This window comes from Trichomonas vaginalis, chromosome IV, assembly GCF_026262505.1.
Source record: "Trichomonas vaginalis G3 chromosome IV, whole genome shotgun sequence".
In the NCBI taxonomy this organism is placed as follows: Eukaryota; Parabasalia; order Trichomonadida; family Trichomonadidae; genus Trichomonas; species Trichomonas vaginalis.
The window spans coordinates 36,249,370-36,270,770 of NC_067206.1; the positions used below are offsets into that span (position 1 = coordinate 36,249,370).

At 34.8% G+C, this 21,401-nt stretch overlaps 12 protein-coding genes and 4 pseudogenes across 16 annotated transcripts, besides 2 other annotated features; 5 read left to right on the top strand and 11 right to left on the bottom strand.

The window, feature by feature from the left end:
- Window positions 1–14,384: part of a mobile genetic element that runs on past the window's edge.
- TVAGG3_0231230 (uncharacterized protein) lies at window positions 242–526 on the bottom strand (the record flags this gene model as incomplete). Its single annotated transcript, XM_051227344.1, has 1 exon — window positions 242–526. One exon carries the CDS (start codon window positions 524–526, stop codon window positions 242–244), a length of 285 nt encoding a protein of 94 aa, XP_051112330.1.
- Window positions 1,310–1,936, top strand: TVAGG3_0231240 (uncharacterized protein; the record flags this gene model as incomplete). Its single annotated transcript, XM_051227345.1, has 1 exon — window positions 1,310–1,936. One exon carries the CDS (start codon window positions 1,310–1,312, stop codon window positions 1,934–1,936), a length of 627 nt encoding a protein of 208 aa, XP_051112331.1.
- TVAGG3_0231250 (uncharacterized protein) lies at window positions 1,965–2,165 on the bottom strand (the record flags this gene model as incomplete). Its single annotated transcript, XM_051227346.1, has 1 exon — window positions 1,965–2,165. The coding sequence occupies one exon, from the start codon at window positions 2,163–2,165 to the stop codon at window positions 1,965–1,967; it is 201 nt and encodes a 66-aa protein (XP_051112332.1).
- TVAGG3_0231260 lies at window positions 2,577–3,440 on the top strand (annotated as a pseudogene). The gene has a single exon. A coding segment is annotated over exon 1 (864 nt).
- TVAGG3_0231270 lies at window positions 3,762–4,634 on the bottom strand (annotated as a pseudogene). Its single transcript has one exon. A coding segment is annotated over exon 1 (873 nt).
- On the bottom strand, window positions 5,142–5,560 carry TVAGG3_0231280 (protein of unknown function, DUF4108 family; the record flags this gene model as incomplete). Its single annotated transcript, XM_051227347.1, has 1 exon — window positions 5,142–5,560. A coding segment is annotated over one exon (419 nt), but the record flags the coding sequence as incomplete, so codon positions are not given.
- TVAGG3_0231290 lies at window positions 5,596–6,179 on the bottom strand (annotated as a pseudogene). The gene has a single exon. A coding segment is annotated over exon 1 (584 nt).
- On the bottom strand, window positions 6,989–7,673 carry TVAGG3_0231300 (uncharacterized protein; the record flags this gene model as incomplete). The annotated part of the gene is made up of 1 exon (XM_051227348.1): window positions 6,989–7,673. A coding segment is annotated over one exon (685 nt), but the record flags the coding sequence as incomplete, so codon positions are not given.
- On the bottom strand, window positions 7,787–8,214 carry TVAGG3_0231310 (protein of unknown function, DUF4106 family; the record flags this gene model as incomplete). Its single annotated transcript, XM_051227349.1, has 1 exon — window positions 7,787–8,214. A coding segment is annotated over one exon (428 nt), but the record flags the coding sequence as incomplete, so codon positions are not given.
- Window positions 8,278–8,697, top strand: TVAGG3_0231320 (uncharacterized protein; the record flags this gene model as incomplete). Its single annotated transcript, XM_051227350.1, has 1 exon — window positions 8,278–8,697. The coding sequence occupies one exon, from the start codon at window positions 8,278–8,280 to the stop codon at window positions 8,695–8,697; it is 420 nt and encodes a 139-aa protein (XP_051112336.1).
- TVAGG3_0231330 (protein of unknown function, DUF4106 family) lies at window positions 10,656–11,656 on the bottom strand (the record flags this gene model as incomplete). Its single annotated transcript, XM_051227351.1, has 1 exon — window positions 10,656–11,656. A coding segment is annotated over one exon (1,001 nt), but the record flags the coding sequence as incomplete, so codon positions are not given.
- TVAGG3_0231340 lies at window positions 12,332–13,313 on the bottom strand (annotated as a pseudogene). The gene has a single exon. A coding segment is annotated over exon 1 (982 nt).
- Window positions 14,297–14,384: a terminal%2Cinverted (terminal inverted repeat of Maverick-3 transposon ID:TVAGG3_0231150).
- Window positions 14,385–14,758: 374 nt separating this feature from the next.
- On the bottom strand, window positions 14,759–17,428 carry TVAGG3_0231350 (protein kinase protein; the record flags this gene model as incomplete). Its single annotated transcript, XM_001316013.1, has 1 exon — window positions 14,873–17,419. The coding sequence occupies one exon, from the start codon at window positions 17,417–17,419 to the stop codon at window positions 14,873–14,875; it is 2,547 nt and encodes an 848-aa protein (XP_001316048.1).
- Window positions 17,429–17,483: 55 nt separating this feature from the next.
- TVAGG3_0231360 (profilin family) lies at window positions 17,484–18,020 on the top strand (the record flags this gene model as incomplete). The annotated part of the gene is made up of 1 exon (XM_001316012.1): window positions 17,503–17,922. The coding sequence occupies one exon, from the start codon at window positions 17,503–17,505 to the stop codon at window positions 17,920–17,922; it is 420 nt and encodes a 139-aa protein (XP_001316047.1).
- A 544-nt stretch (window positions 18,021–18,564) lies between these two features.
- Window positions 18,565–19,862, top strand: TVAGG3_0231370 (uncharacterized protein; the record flags this gene model as incomplete). The annotated part of the gene is made up of 1 exon (XM_001316011.1): window positions 18,617–19,855. The coding sequence occupies one exon, from the start codon at window positions 18,617–18,619 to the stop codon at window positions 19,853–19,855; it is 1,239 nt and encodes a 412-aa protein (XP_001316046.1).
- Window positions 19,863–19,885: 23 nt separating this feature from the next.
- TVAGG3_0231380 (protein ubiquitination) lies at window positions 19,886–21,216 on the bottom strand (the record flags this gene model as incomplete). The annotated part of the gene is made up of 1 exon (XM_001316010.1): window positions 20,014–21,213. One exon carries the CDS (start codon window positions 21,211–21,213, stop codon window positions 20,014–20,016), a length of 1,200 nt encoding a protein of 399 aa, XP_001316045.1.
- Between the last annotated feature and the right edge of the window lie 185 nt (window positions 21,217–21,401).

Genomic DNA, 21,401 nt, shown 5'->3' on the forward strand with positions numbered 1-21,401 from the left:
ACTCTTTACTTCTAAACGGTAAGTATCCATGAGGTCAAGAGTAGCTTTGGTAGCTTTAAGTGGAGCTATTTGTTCCTTGACTTCTGCAATTTTGGTTGCAATTGTGGTTTGAGCTCCTTCAAGTTCGCCGTCTATGTCGTTCTCAACACCTTCAACCATAGCTTGAAACTCTTCATCGGTCCATTGAGTTTGGTGTGGGACGAATTTAACTTGCTTCATTCAAAAAATGAAAAAAATGTTTTTACTCAAAGCGTGCCATGTATATGGCTATAAGAAACTTACCAGAAGGCTTCTTCTTCACATGAGTCTTCGGCAACTTGAGAGTTCTTGTTGGAGTTGGGTCTGGAATTTCAATTCTCTCTCGAGCGCAACAACAGATGTCAGAATAACATTCCCCACTGTCTTTCTTGCCACCATAAATTGTGTATTGACCGAACTTGCATTTGCAGGAAGACCGGTCAATACAAGGTTCACAGTTGAAATAGTTGTACACAAACCTGTTGAGTACGAGTGTGAGTAAAAACATAAAAAAAGTGAAGTTAAAATGAGATGTTTACTGAATTGGTTGGATGTCGCCTTCTGAGGTTATGAAGAACGGCTGTCCAGAGTAGTGAAGTAGTGCTCTGAGAATTTGTGTAATTCGTGGAATTGGGCTCTCACGATATGGAAGTAGTATCCAAGGACGTTTCATGAAGAACTTCAAGAGGGCTTCTTTCTTCACATCCTTAATATCATCGAATGCAGTGCCTTCTGGAACTTGAATTGCAACACCTGTTTCAATTTCCAACTTTAAGACACTATTCTTGGACAACCAGAAGCCAATGGACTTGCTTGGTTTGCACTTGCTGAGATATTCCTTCACGGTTTCATTTACCTCAATTAGATAAATTGCTTCGTCTAAGGGGTCAAGCTCCATACTGAGTCAGTACAATATTGTACTTTTTCAAGACAATGTTGTACTTTTTCAAGACAATGTTGTACTTTTTCAAGACAATGTTGTACTTTTTCAAGACAATGTTGTACTTTTTCAGAACAATGTTGTATAAATTCAGTACAATGTCTCTCAAATTTGAGTACGGCTGTACTTTTTCAGAACAAGTCTTGAACTTTTTCAGAACAATGTTGTACTTTTTCAGAACAATGTTGTACTTTTTCAGAACAATGTTGTACTTTTTCAAGACAATGTTGTACTTTTTCAAGACAATGTTGTACTTTTTCAAGACAATATTGTACTTTTTCAAGACAATATTGTACTTTTTCAAGACAATATTATATTGTTTCAGAACAAAGACGGTTAAGACACAAACGAATGTCCGACGTCCCACCTACTGAACCCGTTCCACAGCCAGAAGAACAGCATGCTCCAGCACCACAACAGGTTCCACCTCCACAAGGCTCCCCACAGCAACCTCAGTTCCAACAAGGACCTCCGAATTACTACCAATTTCCACCTCAAGGTTACTACCCACCACAAGGCTTTCCAAACTACCCACCACAAGGCTTTCCAAACTACCCTCCTCAACCCATGCCTTACTTCCCTAACCCTTGGATGTTCATGTCAAACCCTCCACCCCAATTCAAATTCCAATCTCAGTCCAAGAGAGACCAAGAGTTCGAAGAAGGTCTGAACCGTTTACGCAAAGAGTATGCCACAGCCCCTATGGAAGAAGACAGGCTCTCACTCTCTTCCCTCAAATCGACCGATTCGACTCGTACCACAGATTCGGTTCGTGACCGTGAAGACTACCTCAAGCAGTCTGAGAGACTCTTCATCCTACAACCATTTACAACTGGAGCTCTCAAGAACATGCGCAATTACGAAGGTCAGACACCAGCTGGAGACCGTAAAACAGACGTACTCGCAAGAGCAGTCCAACTGGTCAAGACAAAGACCGAGATAGTCGACTTCATTCTTGCAGCTTGCCCATACAAGTAAAAAAATAAACAATTACGAGTTAAACTTTTTATTCTTTCTTTTCTGAGTTGTTTAGAGCTGGTTTCTCTTGTAGAAACCTTTCGTACTCTTCCATGGTCATGTAATTGCGAATTTGGTACGCAATTCCAGGTTCGTTGTTTTTGAACCTTACGTATGTAACGCTTCCATCCTCCTCAGGGAAGTAAGCTGCTAACATCTGACCAAGTTTTCTCGGTGACTCGGAGCTCATAAAAATGTCACTTTTTAAACGTTAAGTTTTTAGTCTTATTTTACCCTTTGTTTACCCTTTGTTTGTCAAGGTAGTATTGGAGTGCAATTTCTCCAAATTCTCTGTGTCGGAGTTCTTCAGCATTTTCCAAGGTGTGCCTGGAGAACTCAAAGAAGTTGTCAAGAAGATACTGCCATGCTGCTCTTCTGAGTTCGTCGGTATTTTGGAAGTGTTGCACCTTCGAGTCTTCGGACATGAAAAAATAACACTTTTTCAGCAAAAATAATGTTTATGTTAGAATGTTAGATCTAACATGTTTTCTAACACGTTTTCTAACATGGTCTAAAACTCTTGAATTTTCATGAGTTTTCCCGAAATAAAAAATAAAGTTGGTTTTTTTAAAAAAATATTTTTTTATTTTGTATAAAAAATATGATTTCAACAATCGGCACAACAACAGTTCAAACAACTACAGCACCAAACTCGTTAGTTATGAATCCAACATCTATGTTGGTAGAGATGAAAACTTCATTCCTTCTTCATATACTTTCGAAACAAAAATCCAGAAGATAAAGCAAGAACTTTTAACAAGTAATTTAGACTGTAGTGCGAAAGATGAAACAAATGAACAGTATCTTTATGAAATGCAGGACATTATTGACCATTTACCCAAATTGCCTGAAATCCAACAACAAAAACTCACTATTCCTGAATTCGACGAAATTGAAGTTAAAGTTACTGACTCAGTAGAAATAAAGAAGTTCATACGAAAGGTAAACTATGAGTTTCTAGGATTTCATTGCAACCATAAGGTTATGGACAAAGATTGCGACATGGTATATAAGAACATCTCTGACCTTTACAAATCCGAAGAATTTAAGACCTACGACAACTTTGTTTCATTAGTTGCAAAATGTGTTTGGAAATAAGAGATAAAGATAGAAGAGGTAAGGTATGGAACGAACAAATAAGACCCGCTATGTTCGAGATGAAGAGAGCAATTGACGCCTTAGTTGTTTTAGCAGGTAAGGTTTCAGAATATAACGCAAAAATGAACCCGCAATGTTCTAAATGTAAAGCAGCAATGAGGAAATATAACTACTCAGTCAAAGAGATAGAAAGAATGAAACGACTATGCAGACTTAAAGAAAGAAGCAGAAAAGCCAGCAGAAGATAAAATGAACATGTTAGCATTTCTGAACAAAAACTATCCAACTGCTGACGATTTCCTTCTATCTGACGTCAAGAAGAAGTATAAAGAAACTTTCGGTATCGTTAAAACATTCGATGTACTGACAGAAGAAATAGAAGCTACGAAATTGTTTAGAGTCATGAACCATCGCAACATATACCATGTAAAACGCTTGTAAATAGTTATGTTAGAAAACATGTTAGAAAACATGTTAGATCTAACATTCTAACATAAACATTATTTTTATTGAATTCCGTATGAAATTTCATGAATTTTGTATGTTTTAGACCATGTTAGAAAACATGTTAGAAAACATGTTAGATCTAACATTCTAACATAAACATTATTTTTATTGAATTCCGTATGAAATTTCATGAAGAACAGCGAGTAGTGAAAAAACCCTGGTCGCCAAAACTCTTTATTTTTCAAGCTTGACTTTTTACAATTTGAACTTTGTTTGCGTAGATATGAATTCTGAAAGAAGTATGAGGGTCTTGTATGACTTTGTACTTCTCCCATAGTTCATGTCTGTCAAACTTACCTGCCATGGACTCTTTCATAAGTTCCATGAAATCGTCTTCGGACAATCCAGGGAAAAGTATGATATCAGTAAGTATTCTCTTTACATCCTTACTTAAACTCTTGGCTGTCTGTACACAAATGACAACTGAAATGTTAAAGTGTCTGAGCTTCTTGAGAATTCGACACATTCTTGTTCTCTGTTCTTTAACAAAGGATGAGAAGCAAAGTCATCTAAGATAAGAAGACATCTATGAGGGTAAGTCTTCCAATCGTAAGATTGCAATTTCTTCGAAATGTATTCTATCTCTTTCTGTTTGTTTCTGAAGTGTTTCTTCTCTAATATTCTCTGCATTTCCTCATTTGGGTCTTTAAACTTCGAATTGACATACTCATTTATAGCATTGTACTTCAAAACTCTTCTTTGGTACTTCTTTATCCAATCTAACAACTCAGAGTCTTTTATACATACTAACTTAGACTTCTTTATAATATCTTTGAACGAATTGACGGTTTGGTCAAATTGACCAGAAGTACTACAAATGACAACTAACTCATAGAATGGTTCTTCTCATCTATTCTTGTTGTTGTGCAGCCATTTTAAGATAAGTGAAAGTCTTACCCGACCCAGGTGGTGCAATTAGACCTGTTATACCATTCTGAGCAAATAAGAACTTGTCATGTATAGGCTTTATCTGAGCATTTTCTAACTTCCTCTTGTTCTTGTTTAAAACATTCTCAAATTTCTTGTCAATGTCAGCAAACTTTTTTTCTAACATATTTTTAGAAAAATTAAAAATTTTATCTTTTAGAAAATGTCTAGCGATTTCGCTATCTATATTCGAGACAAACTTTTCGACAGCAAAACATCTGTCGACCATAAAATCTTACATAGTGTCAACAAGAAAGGTGAATTTGTTCTAAAGTTCTGTTTCTGGGAATATGACAAGAACCATAAAACATTAAGCAGAGAAGTCTTTAAGTTTGTCAATGACAGACTTGTTGACAGAGATGACGCCGATTGGAAAGATGAAGTCCAACAAAAGTTCTTAGAATGCAAAGAAGACACATGCGCTGTTTCTTGAAGATGAAATAGAAAACAGAATAGAAGAGCTATTAAAGGACAAAGACTTTTACATAAATATGGTTGCGCCAAATTTGACATAACTCCACCAGAGAAGAAGAAGAGAAAGAGAAAGAAAGAAAAGAAAGTAGAAGAAGAGAAGAAAGAGCCAGAGCCAGAGCCAGAGAAAAAGAAATTTGACATGTAAAATAAAATTTTATTTTTAGAACATTTCTGGTCAATGTCAATGTTCTCTTCCTCTTTAGGAGCAAACACTGGTTTAGACTCTAAAATCTTTTTACCCAATTTACCTTGAACTTCAACTATCTTAGACTCATAATATTCATAGTCGTCTGCTTTCTTTGGTTCATAAGGTATAACAAGTTTGTATGCTTTGCCTTCTTTAAGGTTTGAAAACCTTCTGTCAAAATTTTCTTTGACTGCTAACAAACCTTCTATGTCTAAGTCTTCAAATTCGCCACCATTTTTAGTCACAATAGCAAACTTAACTGGTTCGATGTTCCAAACTTTGTCAAATGTAGACTTTTCAAAATGGTAGAAGTAAACATTCAAATAAGCGAATGGGTCTAGTTCTTCTTTGACTTCTGTCATGTACTTGTTGACTGAAATATATTTCGTCATCTTTTCTATCGGATAAAAAAATATTTTTTTTAAATTTACTCATAAAAATTTTTCTTTGTATATACGCCGTTCTGTATGTCTAAAAGATTTTGACATTTGCCAAGAATGTACGTTTAGAAGCTGCCATATAACCATACTCTTGACAATATTGTTTATATGAATCGTACAATGACCTTTCATCTAAACACTCAAAGTTAGTCTCATCTATGAACAGTTCATATACACTCTTGTTTGCTTCTAACAATGTTTGTCTTTCTTCGGTATGTGGAATTTGTCTTGGATTGAACTTTGAAATATCTAATGTCATGAAATATGAGAACAAGTGGTTGTAAAAGTTAGGTGTCAAAGTTTCTGCTAAGTCGTCAAAATATTCTGTATCTTGCATATGAGAATCTGACGTTCTGACAACTACATATCTTCTGTCAGAACTTTCTAACTTCATCGGAACAACATTGTTTGAAACCATGACGAAGTTTGCAACATTTTCACAAACTCTTTGGTCTCTATACTTTCTTTCAACAACTCCAACTTTGTCTGTTATAAGACTCTTCAAAGCATCTGAGTTTAAAACCTTTGTTGTATCTATACTTTGAAGTTCGTTACATACTATAAGTTTCATATTCTCTATTGAAGAGTTAAATTTACCGCAGATGTTTTCTAAGTTTGTCATATTCGGGTTCGAATAGCCCTCTAACAGTTTGCATAAGATATCTGTAAAGAAAGTGTTCTTACCTGTTCCTTTTTTCCAATTATGATGAGAGCAGTTTCATTTTTAGCACTTGGATGTTGTAAGATGTTTGCAAACCAACATAAGATATACTCATAGACTCTTTCGTTTCCATTGCATATAATTTCTTTGACATGTCTAACCAAGCTTCTATAACATTTTCTTTCCATTCTACTTGTTCGTATTTATATCCAGTGAAGATAGAATAGAAGTTTGGAGATGGTGTATAGAACTTTATACCACGAACTGAAAAATCTTCTAACTTTGACAATAAGATATCCCAAGCATCTAACATCTTCATACCAACTTGTACGACTTTTATTTTCTTAAGTTTCTGTCTACATTCTTGTTCTGAAACTATTGTTGCTCTTGGTTTGTTAAAGACAACATCCCATTCTTTCATGACATAACATTCTGGGGCAGAGTCAACATAAATGACTAAACGTTTCAAATTCTCGACTGCTTTGTTATAGTCTCTAAATGGACACATATTTCTGAACGCTTGGAAGTCATAAAAATCTGAAACGTCTATTCTGTACATTTTTATAAAAATAAAAAAAAATATTTTTTTTATTCTTGACTTTGTTGTTGCATTTGTTCCATTTGTTGCATTTGTTGCATTTGTTGTTCTTGAGCTATTTGTTGTTGAAGTTGTTCTTGTAGTACAATACTTTCACCAGTTGCATCTTCCAATTCGAAACTTTCTGCCGTCATTGACAAATACATAGGACATAAAAGTTTTACAGGAACAAAGTTTGCGTCAACTAAGGTTAAGTTTATGTTTGCTAAAGTGTTTGAGTTTACTAAAGCTGAAAACTCTGCATTCGAATGAACAATAGGCAAACCAGCAGAGAAAGTGTTGTTTATACGCATGAGTATCTTTTGGTCATAGTAGTTTCTGTCGACATTCGAATAGCACTTTGAACCTAAGTTTGAAACAATATATAAAATAGGTGTACTTAAAGTCAATGGAACAGACAAACCTTGTATGACACCTTTTCCTGTTATAGGAAACTGTTGGTAGTAAAAACCAGATATAAGTTTTGTATTATAGCTCATATCGTTTATACTAAACTCAGTCGGACATCCAAACATAATGAAACCTGCTCTAGTTGCAGCACATGTTACATCCGTCCTTAAAGTATTAAATAAGTCAACAAAACCTGTTGGTGGTATATCTGAGTAAGTATCTTCAAAGAAGTATTTTTTACCATTCACAACAACAAAGTCTTCTGGTGTCAAAAGAGCAAAACAGGCTTTAGTCGTCATTGTGTTTAAGGTTAGTTTACAATATCGTCCTTGAGGACTTTGTAAGTTTGTTGTTATAGAATTATATGACTCAGGGTTTTTAGTCGTAATAGTATAAACCACTATGTCTTCTGCCATTTACTTAGCAACTAAATTTTAATGAAATGTTGTGGTCGTCAAATATTTTTATGACGTCTGGGAAACTATATTTTAAGTTCAACGTTTCACCTCCTTTCATAACGTATATCTTGTCAATGACATTATATGAAACACCACAGCAAGCAATGTCGGGTTCTATTTCTTTGATGTTTATATCGTCTGCCTCTGTCAAAAGTTTCAATAGTTCTTTCAAAACTTCATGAGGTGCGATGACATATGAGTTCACTTTTACAGGGTTGTGTTCGACCAAGTTTAACATTATACCCAAAGCTTGACAAATCTTCTCCTGAGTTTTAAGTTTGTCTTTAAGTTGTTGGTAGTCGTTTCGAATATCTGCAACAGAACTTAAGTCTCTGCTAACTTCAGGGTATGTTGGTTGTTCTTTTACAGGAACTATTGTTATACCATCTTCGTCTTCGTATGGTTTCCCCACTTCAACATCTCTTTCTTTGACATTGACAACAACACTTTGACTGTTTGTTTGAGTTGGTGAATTTAACTTTACGTCTGCCACCGCCATTAAACCTTTTGAAACACTCACGCTTCTATTTTTCGGAAATGACATTTTACTTAGAATAAAAAGATGGACGTATTTGAGTATCTCTTCGAATTGAAGCAGAACAAAGTTTACACACACAAACAATACAAATACATTGACAGAATAGTTCTTTATACAAACAATGGAAAATGTTATAGAATAGCAGTCTTTGCTGAACCAAAATATTTTCATAAAGCAAAGAAAGTTGGTATAACTGAAATGGTGAAAGTTCTTGAAGCAGACAAAAATATAACAACAAAACTGACCGATATTTCTAAAGGTAAGTTTATAATACAATACTATGTCAAAACTGGCGTACTGTCAATATTTGACGGAGAGAAGTCAGTTCAAGAACAACTTACTGACCTGCTGCCAAAATCTGCTCGATGGAAGCTGTCGTTATGCCAATCTGAGGAGCCCCAGCAGGTTTCATCGAACGAATCTTCAAAAGAGCATCTTCCGTGAAAAGTGCTATTGGTTTTGTAAACTTCTTTGCTTTCAATTCATCTGGACCGTCTCTGTCACCAGTATATTGTATTTGAACTGTACCAACAGTTGAAATACCACCCATAAAGTCTTCTGAGTCAGCAAATGGAATGCCAAGCCAAAAGTTTGAACGGTCTCCATTTGTATATTGAGTTTTTTGACCTCCTGTATGAGTCCATACTTTCACATATGGCATAATAGAACTTTGCATTTCAGGGTTAATAGTTGTTGTGAAGTTGTTGTTAAAGTTCATAGCATCTAATGTCAAGTTGTATGACCTCATATCCTCAACTGTAGAATATTCTTCTCTTGGATAGTATTTGCCATCTATGTTTATATGGTATTTAATACCAGGGTTGTAGAAGCAAGAATAGTCATTTATAGTTCGTCTGAACAGTACAAACATAGTATCTGCATGTTTCATTGCAGTTGTTAAAGCAATATCTGTTCTTGCACCTGGGTCAGCACTTTGGTTTCCAACTTCACCTGCAAAGTCTTTGACAGATATTTGGTGTATAGGGAACATAAGTGGAACTGCAATATATTTGGCAGCTAAAGCATTTGAAATATCTGGGTCCAACATATAGACTGCAAGTCTGCTTTCTATTCTCTTGCATTCAAATTTTTCGCATGTGAACTTAACTGGGTCCCAAGCATCTCCAGCAGCATTGAAATAATAGTTTACTTCAGTGTTGAGGTTTGAGAAACCAAAGTCTAAGTCAACTTTGTTTTTGCAAAAGTCGGCGAATGACATTTTATTTGTTCCCACTACTTCTGTAAGAGTGAATGGGTCTTGTGTTGGTGCAATGACTAAGTTATTTTTGCTTGGAGTAAGTTCGATAGAAATTTTTCCTGCCCAGTTTGGCAAGTATCTTAAAAACCTGAAGATGAGGAAAGATGACAAAGGAACTCTAAGTTTCAGTTTTACTTTGGTTACTGCTGCTGCAGTTTGTCCAGAAAGGTTAACATAAACTCCTGGAACGTTAGGGTCAAGTCTTCTTATTTTCTCAATAGTTGCATACTGGTCTGTTTGTTCTCTAGCTTGTGGTTGTACTGAGTTTCTCAAAGCGAACCATTCATAGTTTGCCCATGTTACTGGTTTGAACTAAGTCAGAGTTAGAATATATCTTATATCCCATGAAAACTTCTGGAGCATATTGGTATCCGACATAGAAAATTCCATTGCAACCTTTCTTGTCAGACAACTTGGCAGAAGGTTTTATTTCAATGTCTTGTTCCACGTATAAGAAAGAGTTGTCAATAGAAATTATATGAAACCTGTCGCAAGCAATATCTACTGTTGTTGAAGAACCTTCTCCAAACTCACCTACGTTTCCATAAGAAACAGCAGTTGTATATTCGTAAGTTCCAGGAACTATTTCTGACCTTCTAATGGCATTGTCGCATTCGTTATACCATTCGGAAACATTTCCGTTCATGGCATCCAAAACTGTTGGCGTTATATTCTGAGCGGCGTACATTTCATATGAGTAAAAATATAGAATAGTTGGATTTATATGTCATAATAGAACCCACTCCGACCAAGCTTTACTTTCTTCCTGACTGAGTTTTTAACTCTTCTTTTTCCTTCATTGCCCTCTGCTTGAAGTTGTTGCATCTTTGCATTATGTTCATCTAGTATGTTGCAAATTTCCCATGTCCTTTTTGCCTTTTGGCTCTGGTCGCCCATCTCAGGTAACCTATATCCTAGAAAGAGTTTGTCATAGTCTGTATTTGAGTCTTCGCGTATTGTTTGCATGACTCTTTCCTGAGTTTCAGGTTCAAGCTCTTCAAACAGTGCCTGTCCATATGGAATAAGCTCGTTTCCAAATATATGTTTTTGTAGCCATTCTGGTTTTCTTTCCATGTTACCAACAATATCTTTTGTGAATGGGAAAGCTTTTACCCAATCTTTCAGTCTTTCGTCATTTATTTCTGTAGTTGGTTTTATTTTGTCAAGGAACATGTTTTTCAATACTAACATTTCATTTGGTACTGTCCATTTGAGTTTTCTTAAATATTCATCCCTTCTCGGTTCATTGTCTGCAAAGTAAGTTTTTATGACATTTTGTAAACTTTCGTTTGCAAGGTCATGTACAATAGGTTCTCTTCCTTCTCTCTCCCTAACTTTCTTTCTAAACTCTTCACCAAATATACCATCTCTATGGTTCTGTGTAGTTCTTTGAGATAAATGTTCTAGAACGTCAGGTGTTATATTTCCATCAGCCATGTTCATTTCATACTGGTCCAAAATATCTGCATCTTTCATATCTTTCAATGGCATTAAAGCCGCGCTGAAAATACCAGCTATATCTCGTTCACCATTCGCTTCCATTGCGTCTACAACTTCTTGGAATTGAGGTTGTAAGTTTATGAACCACCTATCCGAATTAGCTTTATGACCCCATCTCATTGTAGTTCCATCGTCTGCAGAAACAAAAGTAGGTTTGTTTCCATATTGGCTAGGTTCTGAATGAACTTTAAACAATGTTTCATTTCTATATGTTTTCTTGAAATTTAACCTTTTATCTTCACCGAGTTCATCCGAAGATTGAACGTTAAATGCTCGTAAGTAAAAAGGGTTGTTGTATTTGTGTACATTTTTTTTCAGTTCTTCCATTCTATGCTGAATATTTTCATCTGGTGTTGGAGTCTTTTGTATGTCGGCAAACATTTTTCGATATTCTTCTACTATGTCAGCCGAATCTTTCTTAGACTCTTGGAAATATTCCATATTCTCCGCATACTCTTGTTGAGGGTCAAGATTTTTCGGCTGTTCCAAATCTTCATCTAGTTCTGTGAAGTTAGTTTCCAAAGGAGTGACTTGTTCGTTTCCTTCAGGCTCTTCTAGCTGTTGTTGCTGAACTATTTCTTCCATGTCTGGTTGTATCTGAACTAGTTCTTCCTGTGGAGTTTCTTGTACCTCATCTGCTGGCATTTCATATATTCCGAGACCGTTTTCAACAATTTCCCTATCTACGTCATCCGCATTCATAAGCTTTTGTTCTTTCGTTCCGTCTCTATTTTTTACGCGTTTCATGACGAAAGTTGTATTGTCATTTAGCTCTGACATCAAATATCTCGGAGTAAATTCGTTCATGTCATTTGGATGATATGCTATTAAATCATATCCCTTAGCGAGCTTGTATTTTCCAGGTTTGAAATTATATCCCATTTGGTGCTGAGTCATAAAGCTAAATAGGTTCGGGTCAGTATTTCCATCCTTGAACTTTCTAATAGCTTCTTTATATCTGTCACTAAAGTCAACAGTATCTGCGAAACCACACTCTTCTTTAAGCATTTTTAAGAATTCTTGGTTTCCTTGTTCTCTACTTCTTTTATGTCCTTGCTCTGTTTGTGGTTGTTGTGCTGGTTGTGGAGGTGGTTGCTGTGCTGGTTGTTGTTGTTGTGCTGGATTTTGAACTGTTGGTTGTTGTGCAGGGTTTTGAACTGTTGGTTGTTGTGTTGGTTTTGGTGCATGCCTGTGTCTATGTCCATGTGACGATGTAAATGTTCTAGGTAGTCCTGGTGCAGGTGCTTCTCTTGGAGGGTTTGGTGGTATATAAGTTCCACCAGCTGGCACATATGTTCCATCTGCAGCATAATGTCCTACCTGACTTTTCGTTCTTAAGAAAGCATTTACTAGGTCTGTTTTGGTCTGTTGTAACTCTTTTTCTTGACTTTTCACAACAGTTGCTCTAACGGCGTCATAGGCACTTTGAACTGCCTGTCTCGTTGCTGCATCTGTTATTTTCGTCATATTTTGTGCTACTTCTTTTAACTCTTTGTCGAAACCTTCAGACTTCAGTTTCTTTCCAGATGAGAAGTCGTTCACTAGTTTCACCTTACTATGAAGAGCTTCGAAGGCGTTCTTAAAGTCAGCATTCATTAAAGCTTCATTTGAACTGTCTTCATCCGCTTGTATTTTTGTCCTTATTGACCCTATAAGTTGGGCTGCTTTAGCGTTGGCTTGGGCATCTAACCAGTCATTATTAGCTTTTATATATTCTGCGCTTTTCATTGCCTTTTGCATGGCTGCGTCGTTATTTTTACTTTCTTGTGCTAAGTTTTCATACTGTACGGTTTGGTTTTGCAACTGTAAAAGTTTTTCTGCCTTTACATTTGCTTCAACTTCTTTTTTATACTCATCGCTATCCATATATGTCTTCAGGGCTTTTTGTTTTATTTCTTCATCTTTCAGTACTTTATATCGAGTAGTATGGTTTTTCAAATTTATGACATCTTGTTCCATTTTTGCTACTTCTGCTGCTTTTTCTGACACTTTTTTCGCATATTCCTCTGTACTTAGTTCTTTCAGTTGTTCTTCTTTCTTCTTTTTCTCTACGTTTAACTCATTGAGTTTCTTTGTGTGTCTGTCATATTCTAGTTTCTTTTTCGTTTTCACCTATTTGTTTCTGTATGTCTATGTTTGACTTTTTGACATCTGCTATTTGATTTTTGAGTGAACTCAAATTCATTTGACTTTGAGGGTTATAAGCTGTTCCGTCTGCAGCTCCACCATAGCCTGCCATTTTCGCTAAAAGTGCCGCTCTTAAACCTCCACTCTGTGCACCAACAACTCGGTTTAAAAGCATAGGATTGCTTGACATTTGTTGCAACATAGTGGGGTCATTCAGCATTTGTTGTTGCAACTGTTGTTGTGGTGTCAGTTTTACTATTGGATGTTTCAATGCTCTCTTCCTCTTACGTATATTCTTACGTAGCTTACGTGGCATTTTAAGTGAAGTTAAAAAGCGGTTTTTGACAGATGTTTTATTGTGACTTCTTCGTAAAGACTTTGTTGAGATTTCTTCGTAAATGAGTGTAAATGACCCAAAAATATATTTTAGGGTAGAAGGGTATATCTACCCCGTTTTCTACCCTCTTTTCTACCCTCTTGAATTTTCATGAATTTCTTCGTAAAGACTTTGTCAAGACTTCTTCGTAAAGACTTTGTTGAGACTTCTTCGTAAAGACTTTGTTGAGACTTCTTCGTAAAGACTTTGTTGAGACTTCTTCGTAAAGACTTTGTAAAGAAAGTTCATGAAAATTCAAGAGGGTAGAAAAGAGGGTAGAAAAGAGGGTAGATATACCCTTCTACCCTAAAATATATTTTTGGGTCATTTACGCTCATTGTCTATGTTTTGTTGAGACTTCTTCATCTAATTTCTCATGAACTTTCTTGTCTATGTTTTGTAAAGACTTTGTCAAGACTTCTTCGTAAAGACTTTGTAAAGAAAGTTCATGAAAATTCAAGAGGGTAGAAAAGAGGGTAGAAAAGAGGGTAGATATACCCTTCTACCCTAAAATATATTTTTGGGTCATTTACGCTCATTGTCTATGTTTTGTTGAGACTTCTTCATCTAATTTCTCATGAACTTTCTTGTCTATGTTTTGTAAAGACTTTGTCAAGACTTCTTCGTAAAGACTTTCTTGTCTATGTTTTGTAAAGTTCTTCGTAAAGACTTTGTAAAGACTTTGTAAAGACTTTGTAAAGACTTCTTTGTAAATGTTTTGTCAAGACTTCTTCGTAAAGACTTTGTTGAGACTTCTTCGTAAAGACTTTGTTGAGACTTCATTTATACTCATTCATCCTCAGGGCTAGAAGGCACGAAGTGCCTGGAAGCCCCACTACCTTTTTTTTTTTTTTTTTTTTTTTTTTTTTTTTTTTTTTTAATTTACCTTTAACTAAAAAAATATTACATAAATCTAACAAAAAAACCTTTAGCAATAAAAATACATTTGCTCAAGCCTATCGGCAACTCAAATCTAAAAAACTTTTTATAACATTCTTATTACAATTTTTATTTTATTCTTATATTTATATTTTTTAGTTCACTTTTTAAATAATGATCTTTAGATTGAACCAATAACGCGATTTTCCATATAAATCGCGATTTTTTAGAAAAATCGCGACCACAATAAAATCGCAATTCATTAAAAAACGCGATTTTAAAAAAGTCGCGATTTTTCTAAAAAATCGCGATTTATATATTTAAATCGTGATTAAAAAAGTGGTTGCGGTTTTCCCTAATGTTTTGTAAATTTTAACGATTATTTTCAATTCAAAAATAAAAAGAGAATATCAATAACTAATTTTATATTTCAAACAATAAATAATAATATAACAAATACATATACAAATGTATACATATTATGAATCGATCTTATTAATGTTAGCAAGGAAAGAATTTGCTAGAGATCGATATTCTTCGAAATTTGAAAGTTCCTGGAAGTACTGCTTCAAATCTTGCTCTGCAAACTTCTGAGCGCATTGTTTATGGAATGAAAGTGTAACAATAACTGTCAATGCAGCAGTTACGTTTTCTTTTTGCTGTAATTGTTGGATGAGCATCAGAATAAGCAGTAAATAGTCTTCTGAGTACCCAGATCTGGCCAGATAATCGAACATGTTGAGGACATTTCGGATTAATTTGTGGTTCTTCGACTTTTCGGCACTTTCTATGTATGATTTGAGAAATCCTGACTTTTCTAATTCGTCAATGAACTCTTGCGATGTTTGGAGTCTTCTAATTACCGTGGCAATGGCAGTATGTGCACTTTTATCTTTCTTTGTGATCAAATTCTTCATCATTGAGGCAAATCTTGGTGATGATGCAAGATTTTGCCGGTTGTTCTTGTTCTTAAACAAGATAAGGAATAATCTCATTACATCTAAGGGATGTTTTGAGGCTTTCTCCATCCAGATTGTATCAGAAACTAATATCTCTTCACCTGGTGGTGTAGAAGCGATGTTTAGAATAACAATCCATGATTTTGGAGATTTATCTGTTAAATTGATCAAACTAGTGATCATTTCTTTGGTTGCTGGAACATTTTCGATCCTTAGAAGAAGACTTAAAGCCGATTTCCAAATCTTTTCGTTATTTAAATGTTGATTCAGCTTTGTAAAGTCGATTCCAGCATAATCTGTGTATAGTTTTGACATACCATCATATGCTGCTTTAACATTCTCCACAACTTTTGAGTTAATGAAAGATAAGAAAATTATTCGGACATGAACAGCTCTTTCTTTAGCATATAGCTCGTAAGTCGTAATCAGATAAGAGAATAAAGCTAAGTATAGATACCCACAAGGCTTGTTCAGCATGATTTTCTGAACTGTAAGTAAATTATCGAGAAGTGGCCATGGATTTGGAAGCGATAAGAGGTTCTTTACGTAGTACGAATGCAATATAAGCATTTTGTCAGGGTTCTTTATCAGTAATTCTGTTATTGAAGCCAAATGTGCCTGACCAATGAATCTTGGATAATCCAAAAATAAGCATTGGAAACAATCGACGATATCTTGCATGATATCTGGATTGTTTGTTGGTACGACTACGAAGAATTGGGCTTGATTAAACAAAGGAATAAGTGTTTTATCGCGTTTCATTAAAGAAAGGTAAGCTCTGATGACAGCTTTGAGAGATGCTGGTGGAACTTTACGTTTTAAGTATTGGCTGGTTGGTCTGTAGAATTTGAAGAAATTTGTCGAATTTGTTTGACTTGCTTCGCTTTCAACGGTTTTAACAAACATAGGATGCTTTGGATCTAATAAAATTTGAGCTGGAGATGAGTTATCTGGGACATTTTCTTCTGAAGAATATTCATCTTCTTCCTCTTCTTCGTAATAGTAATATTCCTCTTCCTCATCGTTATTATTGCCATCTCCTGGATGCCAGTCTGTTTCTGCTTCGAAATTCTGAAAAGAATCTCCTTGGACTGGATTTTGATTTGTTTTCGTAGATGAACTCTTCTTTGATTTCTCTGATGATTTCGAATCTGTTTGGTTTTGTTCAATGCTGATTGTCTGTATGAATTTTTCGATATCATTTCTTCTTGTATGTTCAAACGCAACTTCGCCTCTCACAAATGCATTGTAGATTTCTTCGAATGATGGTCGATCGTTTGGATTTGTAGCCCAACAAGCTTCTATTAATGCTTTCAAAGAATCGGGTAAATCAAGGTAAAACGTAGGTCTTCTGTCTTTCTTGAGTACTAAATCGAATATTTCTTCCATTTTCATGTTTTTGAATGGTCTTACGTTTTGTGTCATTTCATATAAAATCATTCCGTAAGAATAAACATCGACTTTCTCGTTATAATCGTGTGAAGTGATGAGTTCAGGTGCCATGTAGTTTGGAGTTCCTATTTTTGCTGTCATCCCTCCGTCGGTTTCGCCGAACCTTGCGATGCCAAAATCTCCGATTCTTGGGAACAATCTTGAGTCAAGCATGATATTAGCAGCCTTCAAGTCTCTGTGTATGATTCCTATTTTGTGAAGATGTATCATACCATTGGCTATTCCAATGGCAATGGCTGTTAATTGAGTTCCAGATAATGACATGCCTGAACGATTCCTGACGAAACGGTCAAGAGATCCATTCGACATATACTCTGTAATAATGGCATATGGAGGCTCTGCTGTAAATCCAACGAAAGGGACCAAAAACATATTGTGGCATTGTGACATAGTTTTGACTTCTCCAAGATATCTACGTAACTTATTTCCTTCTAGTCGTTCTGTGAATATAGTTTTAACTGCACATTCACGTCCTGTTTTCTTTTCAACTGCTCTTTTAACTTCGCCAAAGCCACCTTTACCGATAGTATCACCGAATTCGAACTCAGATAGCTGAGTAATGAGCTGTGGGGAAGCAGCAATGAATTCTTCAAGCTGCTTTCGATATTGGCTCATAAGCAGATTTTTTTGTCGTTTTTTTTTCACAAGGTTTCAAATTTTGTTTACACGGCAAAGAATTTTACGTGTCATATTAATAAATGCAGAAGATCAACTTTACAATAACATTCAAGGATTACATTCAGCTGCTTTATCCTTATTGTGTTAATGGAGTTGTCTTTTCTTCTGAAGGAGATATATGGTCATCCACAGAAAATTGGGTGTTTACTCCTGAAAATGGAAAAACAATCGCAAAACTTATGGAAAATCCGCAAGAAGCAATGAAATCAAAACTTCACCTTGGCCAGAGAGATTATCTTGTTGTTTATGCAGACTCACATACGTTAATTGCTAGGAAGCGAGAATTTGGTATCATGGTTAAACACAGTAAAATGTATTACATTCTAGGTACATGTGATGAACGAATTAACCCTACAAAATGCTTAGAATATGTTACGAGAGTTTCTGAGATGATGAAAATTGCATCCAAGCAAGGTAAGAAGGATGTTCTTGATACATGATAGTTTTGTTTATGAAAAATCTTTATTATTTGTTGAATAAATGTATGTTTTGATTTGTTTTTATGAATAATCACTGAAATTCTATTCTTTTTTATCTAGAAAAAAATCATCAGGAATAGTGGTTTCCACTTTTTATATCTAAGAACTTCATCAAAATTCTTAAATTTAACTACATGCTTAAAGCTGCATCCGCATGGATTTTCATATGTTGGAATTGGCTTCAGAAGCCACCATATGGAGATGATAGAAATTGAATAGGGTCCCCATTTATGTTTTATTCCAACATGTGAAAATACATGCTGATGCAGCATAAAATTGTCTTTTTTTCTCCTTGGAATGAATTACAAAAGAGAGTGTCACTTCTTTTTAACAATAAAGATTATTATTTCCAGACTATACATTAGAGAGCAGTAGATTTTTGGTAAATTTAAGTATATTTCTAATGTAGCTTAATTATGATATACTAGTAGCTAAACTGTTTATGTAGTGGGTTCCTGTCTTGCAAATTTCCCTCAATAGACAGATTGGAAATACATATAGCATATTTGTACTTTTTTGTTAGATTATATTAGTTAAATCTGATCATATAAAGTTTTTTGATTAAATACTAATCCCAAAAGGGATAAGAAATGTTCTTACATTAATTTAGGGGTCTAACAAAAAATTCAAGGTAAACTGTAAAATCTCGTTAAAAATGAGTAACACCAACAAAATACCTAATCTTTCACTTGATAGAATTCAAACAGCAGACAATTTTAATACAGATAGCTCAAACAATCCGCAGTCAGATTTTCTCGCGAAAATTTCAGTTGGCCCACGGAGACCAAAGAAAATTGATAACGAATACACTAGTAGAGAAGTTCTTTTAGCAGAAAAGACGGATCTTGTCAACCAACTACAGTATTTAGAAGAACAAATTAAAGAGAAAAAGAAATCTCTTAATGTATCTATTCAAGAGAAAGCTAAAAAGATTGATGATGCAATTGCATTTCAACAAAGATTTTCAAATCAAGAAGTTTCAGAAACATCTAAGCGTCGATACGCAGCTGAAGCTAAGATTGCAAAATTAAGTGAAGTTATTGAAGGATTAGAAAAAAGATACAACGAGCTTACAGTTATGTTTGCTCCAGAGAAAGAAATATCAATCAAAACAGACATAGTTTTCCAAAGACGTCAAATTTCTTTACTAAAACATGATGTGGAAGAAATTAAAAGAAAACACGATGAAATTGAGATTAGATTGGAGTCAGATGAGTTCAAGCAGCGGATGAATGAAATGGATGAACTTAAAAAACAATTCATTGCATTGAAAAATGAATATAGAGCCGAGAAAAAGAAAAACAACAGTTTAGCTAATGAATTAAAAACTATTGAAAAGAAATATCCAACTCCAGAAAAAGAAATGAAACTAGAAATTGAAAAACTTAAGCATCAGCTCGATACAATGAGCAAAGTTAATGAGATGATAAACAGAAAAGTACAGCACACTAATAATCACCATCAACCAGCTGCTCCTAAAGAAAGTCCATCGAAGAATCCTCAAAATAAAGCATTGAAACCAGCTGAACCAATTGACGAAGGTAATGTTAATATTTTTGAAACAGAAGCGGTCCACGCCGAACCAGATGAACATAATAAAGATACAAAAACAGACAGTGAGTTTGATTCATCAGATAATGATGAAAAAGAAGATCATGATGATAAATCTGACTCAGAACATAATGAAAGCTTTGATTCAGATCATAAAGAAGAAAAAGAAAATGATTTTGAATCAGAAAGAAATGATACAAAAATTGATTCAGAACAAAAAGAAGAAAGCAAAAATAATGCAGAAAATGAACAAAACAACTCATTTGAAAAGAATGATGATTCTGATTTTGAATCAGACCAACGACAAGAGGAAAATCATGAAAGTGATGACTTTGACGAATGAAATGCGAAATAAACTTTGTATATAAATAATCTTTAGTTATATTTCTCAAGCCCACATTAGAGCGTCAAAACCATTTTTGCAAGTATAATTTTTTTTGAACAAATAGAAATAAGTAATTTTAATGTAAAAGGCAAACATGAAATTTGTTTATTATCAATTTAGTTCACATCAGATCCAATAGAATGAAGATATTTAATAACTTCTGTATGACCATTAGCAGAAGCAAGAGCAATTGCATCATCTCCATATTTACTCTTCATGTTCTTATCAGCACCAAGAGAAATTAATAATTTTACTGCATCTAAATGACCATTACTTGCCGCCATCAGCAAACATGAGTATTGATCAGAACTAACTGAGTTTACATCAAATCCAATAGAATGAAGGTATTTAATAACTTCTGCATGACCATTAGCAGAAGCAAGAACAATTGCATTTCTATCATATTTGTCCTTCATATTCTTATCAGCACCAAGAGAAATTAATAATTTTACTGCATCAAGTTTACCATTACTTGCCGCCATCAGCAAACATGAGTCTTGATCATAATTAACTGAGTTTATATCACATCCAATAGAAAGAAGATATTTAATGATATCAACATTACCTCCCCAGCAAGCATTAGTTATTGGATAATATCCAAATTTCTCACCGCGTGAATTTTTGTCTAATCCACTTTCAATTAAAAATTTTACAGTTTCCACATCACTGAAACCAGCAGCAATAATAACAGCATTGTTCCCATTGTTGTTGACTGCATTCAAATTGCAGCCTCCTTCAACAAGATATCGAACAAGTTTACCATTGCCCTTATATGCAGAATAAATAAGAATAGTTCTACCATATTCTGGGTCTCTGACTTCGCTTAAACCAGCAATGCAACAAAGACGGATTGCTGTTATATCATCTTTATCACAAAGAGTTTCGAAATGCTTGTAAACACTTTCGAAATCAGTGAATCCAAATGCTTTCATCGCACTTTCAGGGTTTGAATTAAGTTGGAGTTTGATTTGATTGATTTGATTAGACAATGTTTGACTGTTTTCAAGACATGTGATTGCCAGATCTAATGCTTTGATGTGAAGCTTTTTACGAATAATCTGAAGAAGCAAAATTGCATTTTTAGGGACTGGTTGATCTGAAATATTAACTCCTTTAATGATTGGATAGAGCTCACGTGATTTATATTTGTCACAACCGAGTTTAACCACATTTTGAAATTCGGTAACGTTTAATGAACTTAAATCAAGGATTTCTTGCAATGCATCAGCTTCAAAAAGGTCGAACAGTGTCTCATTATCAATATACTCCTGAATATTTTGGGCTGATGCTTGAAAATCAAGATTTAAATTCGACATAAAAATGCCAGGATGTTTAAATGACCAAACTTCCCCTGTCGTCGAAACTTGGTGGTTCAATAACACTCCAAATATCTTATTTCTCATGCATTCTAAATTTGGGACCATTTGACTTGTATACGGGGTAGTCAAATATACCTCTAAAAGAATAGTGAATTATATTAATTCATGTTATGTCAAAAAATTGA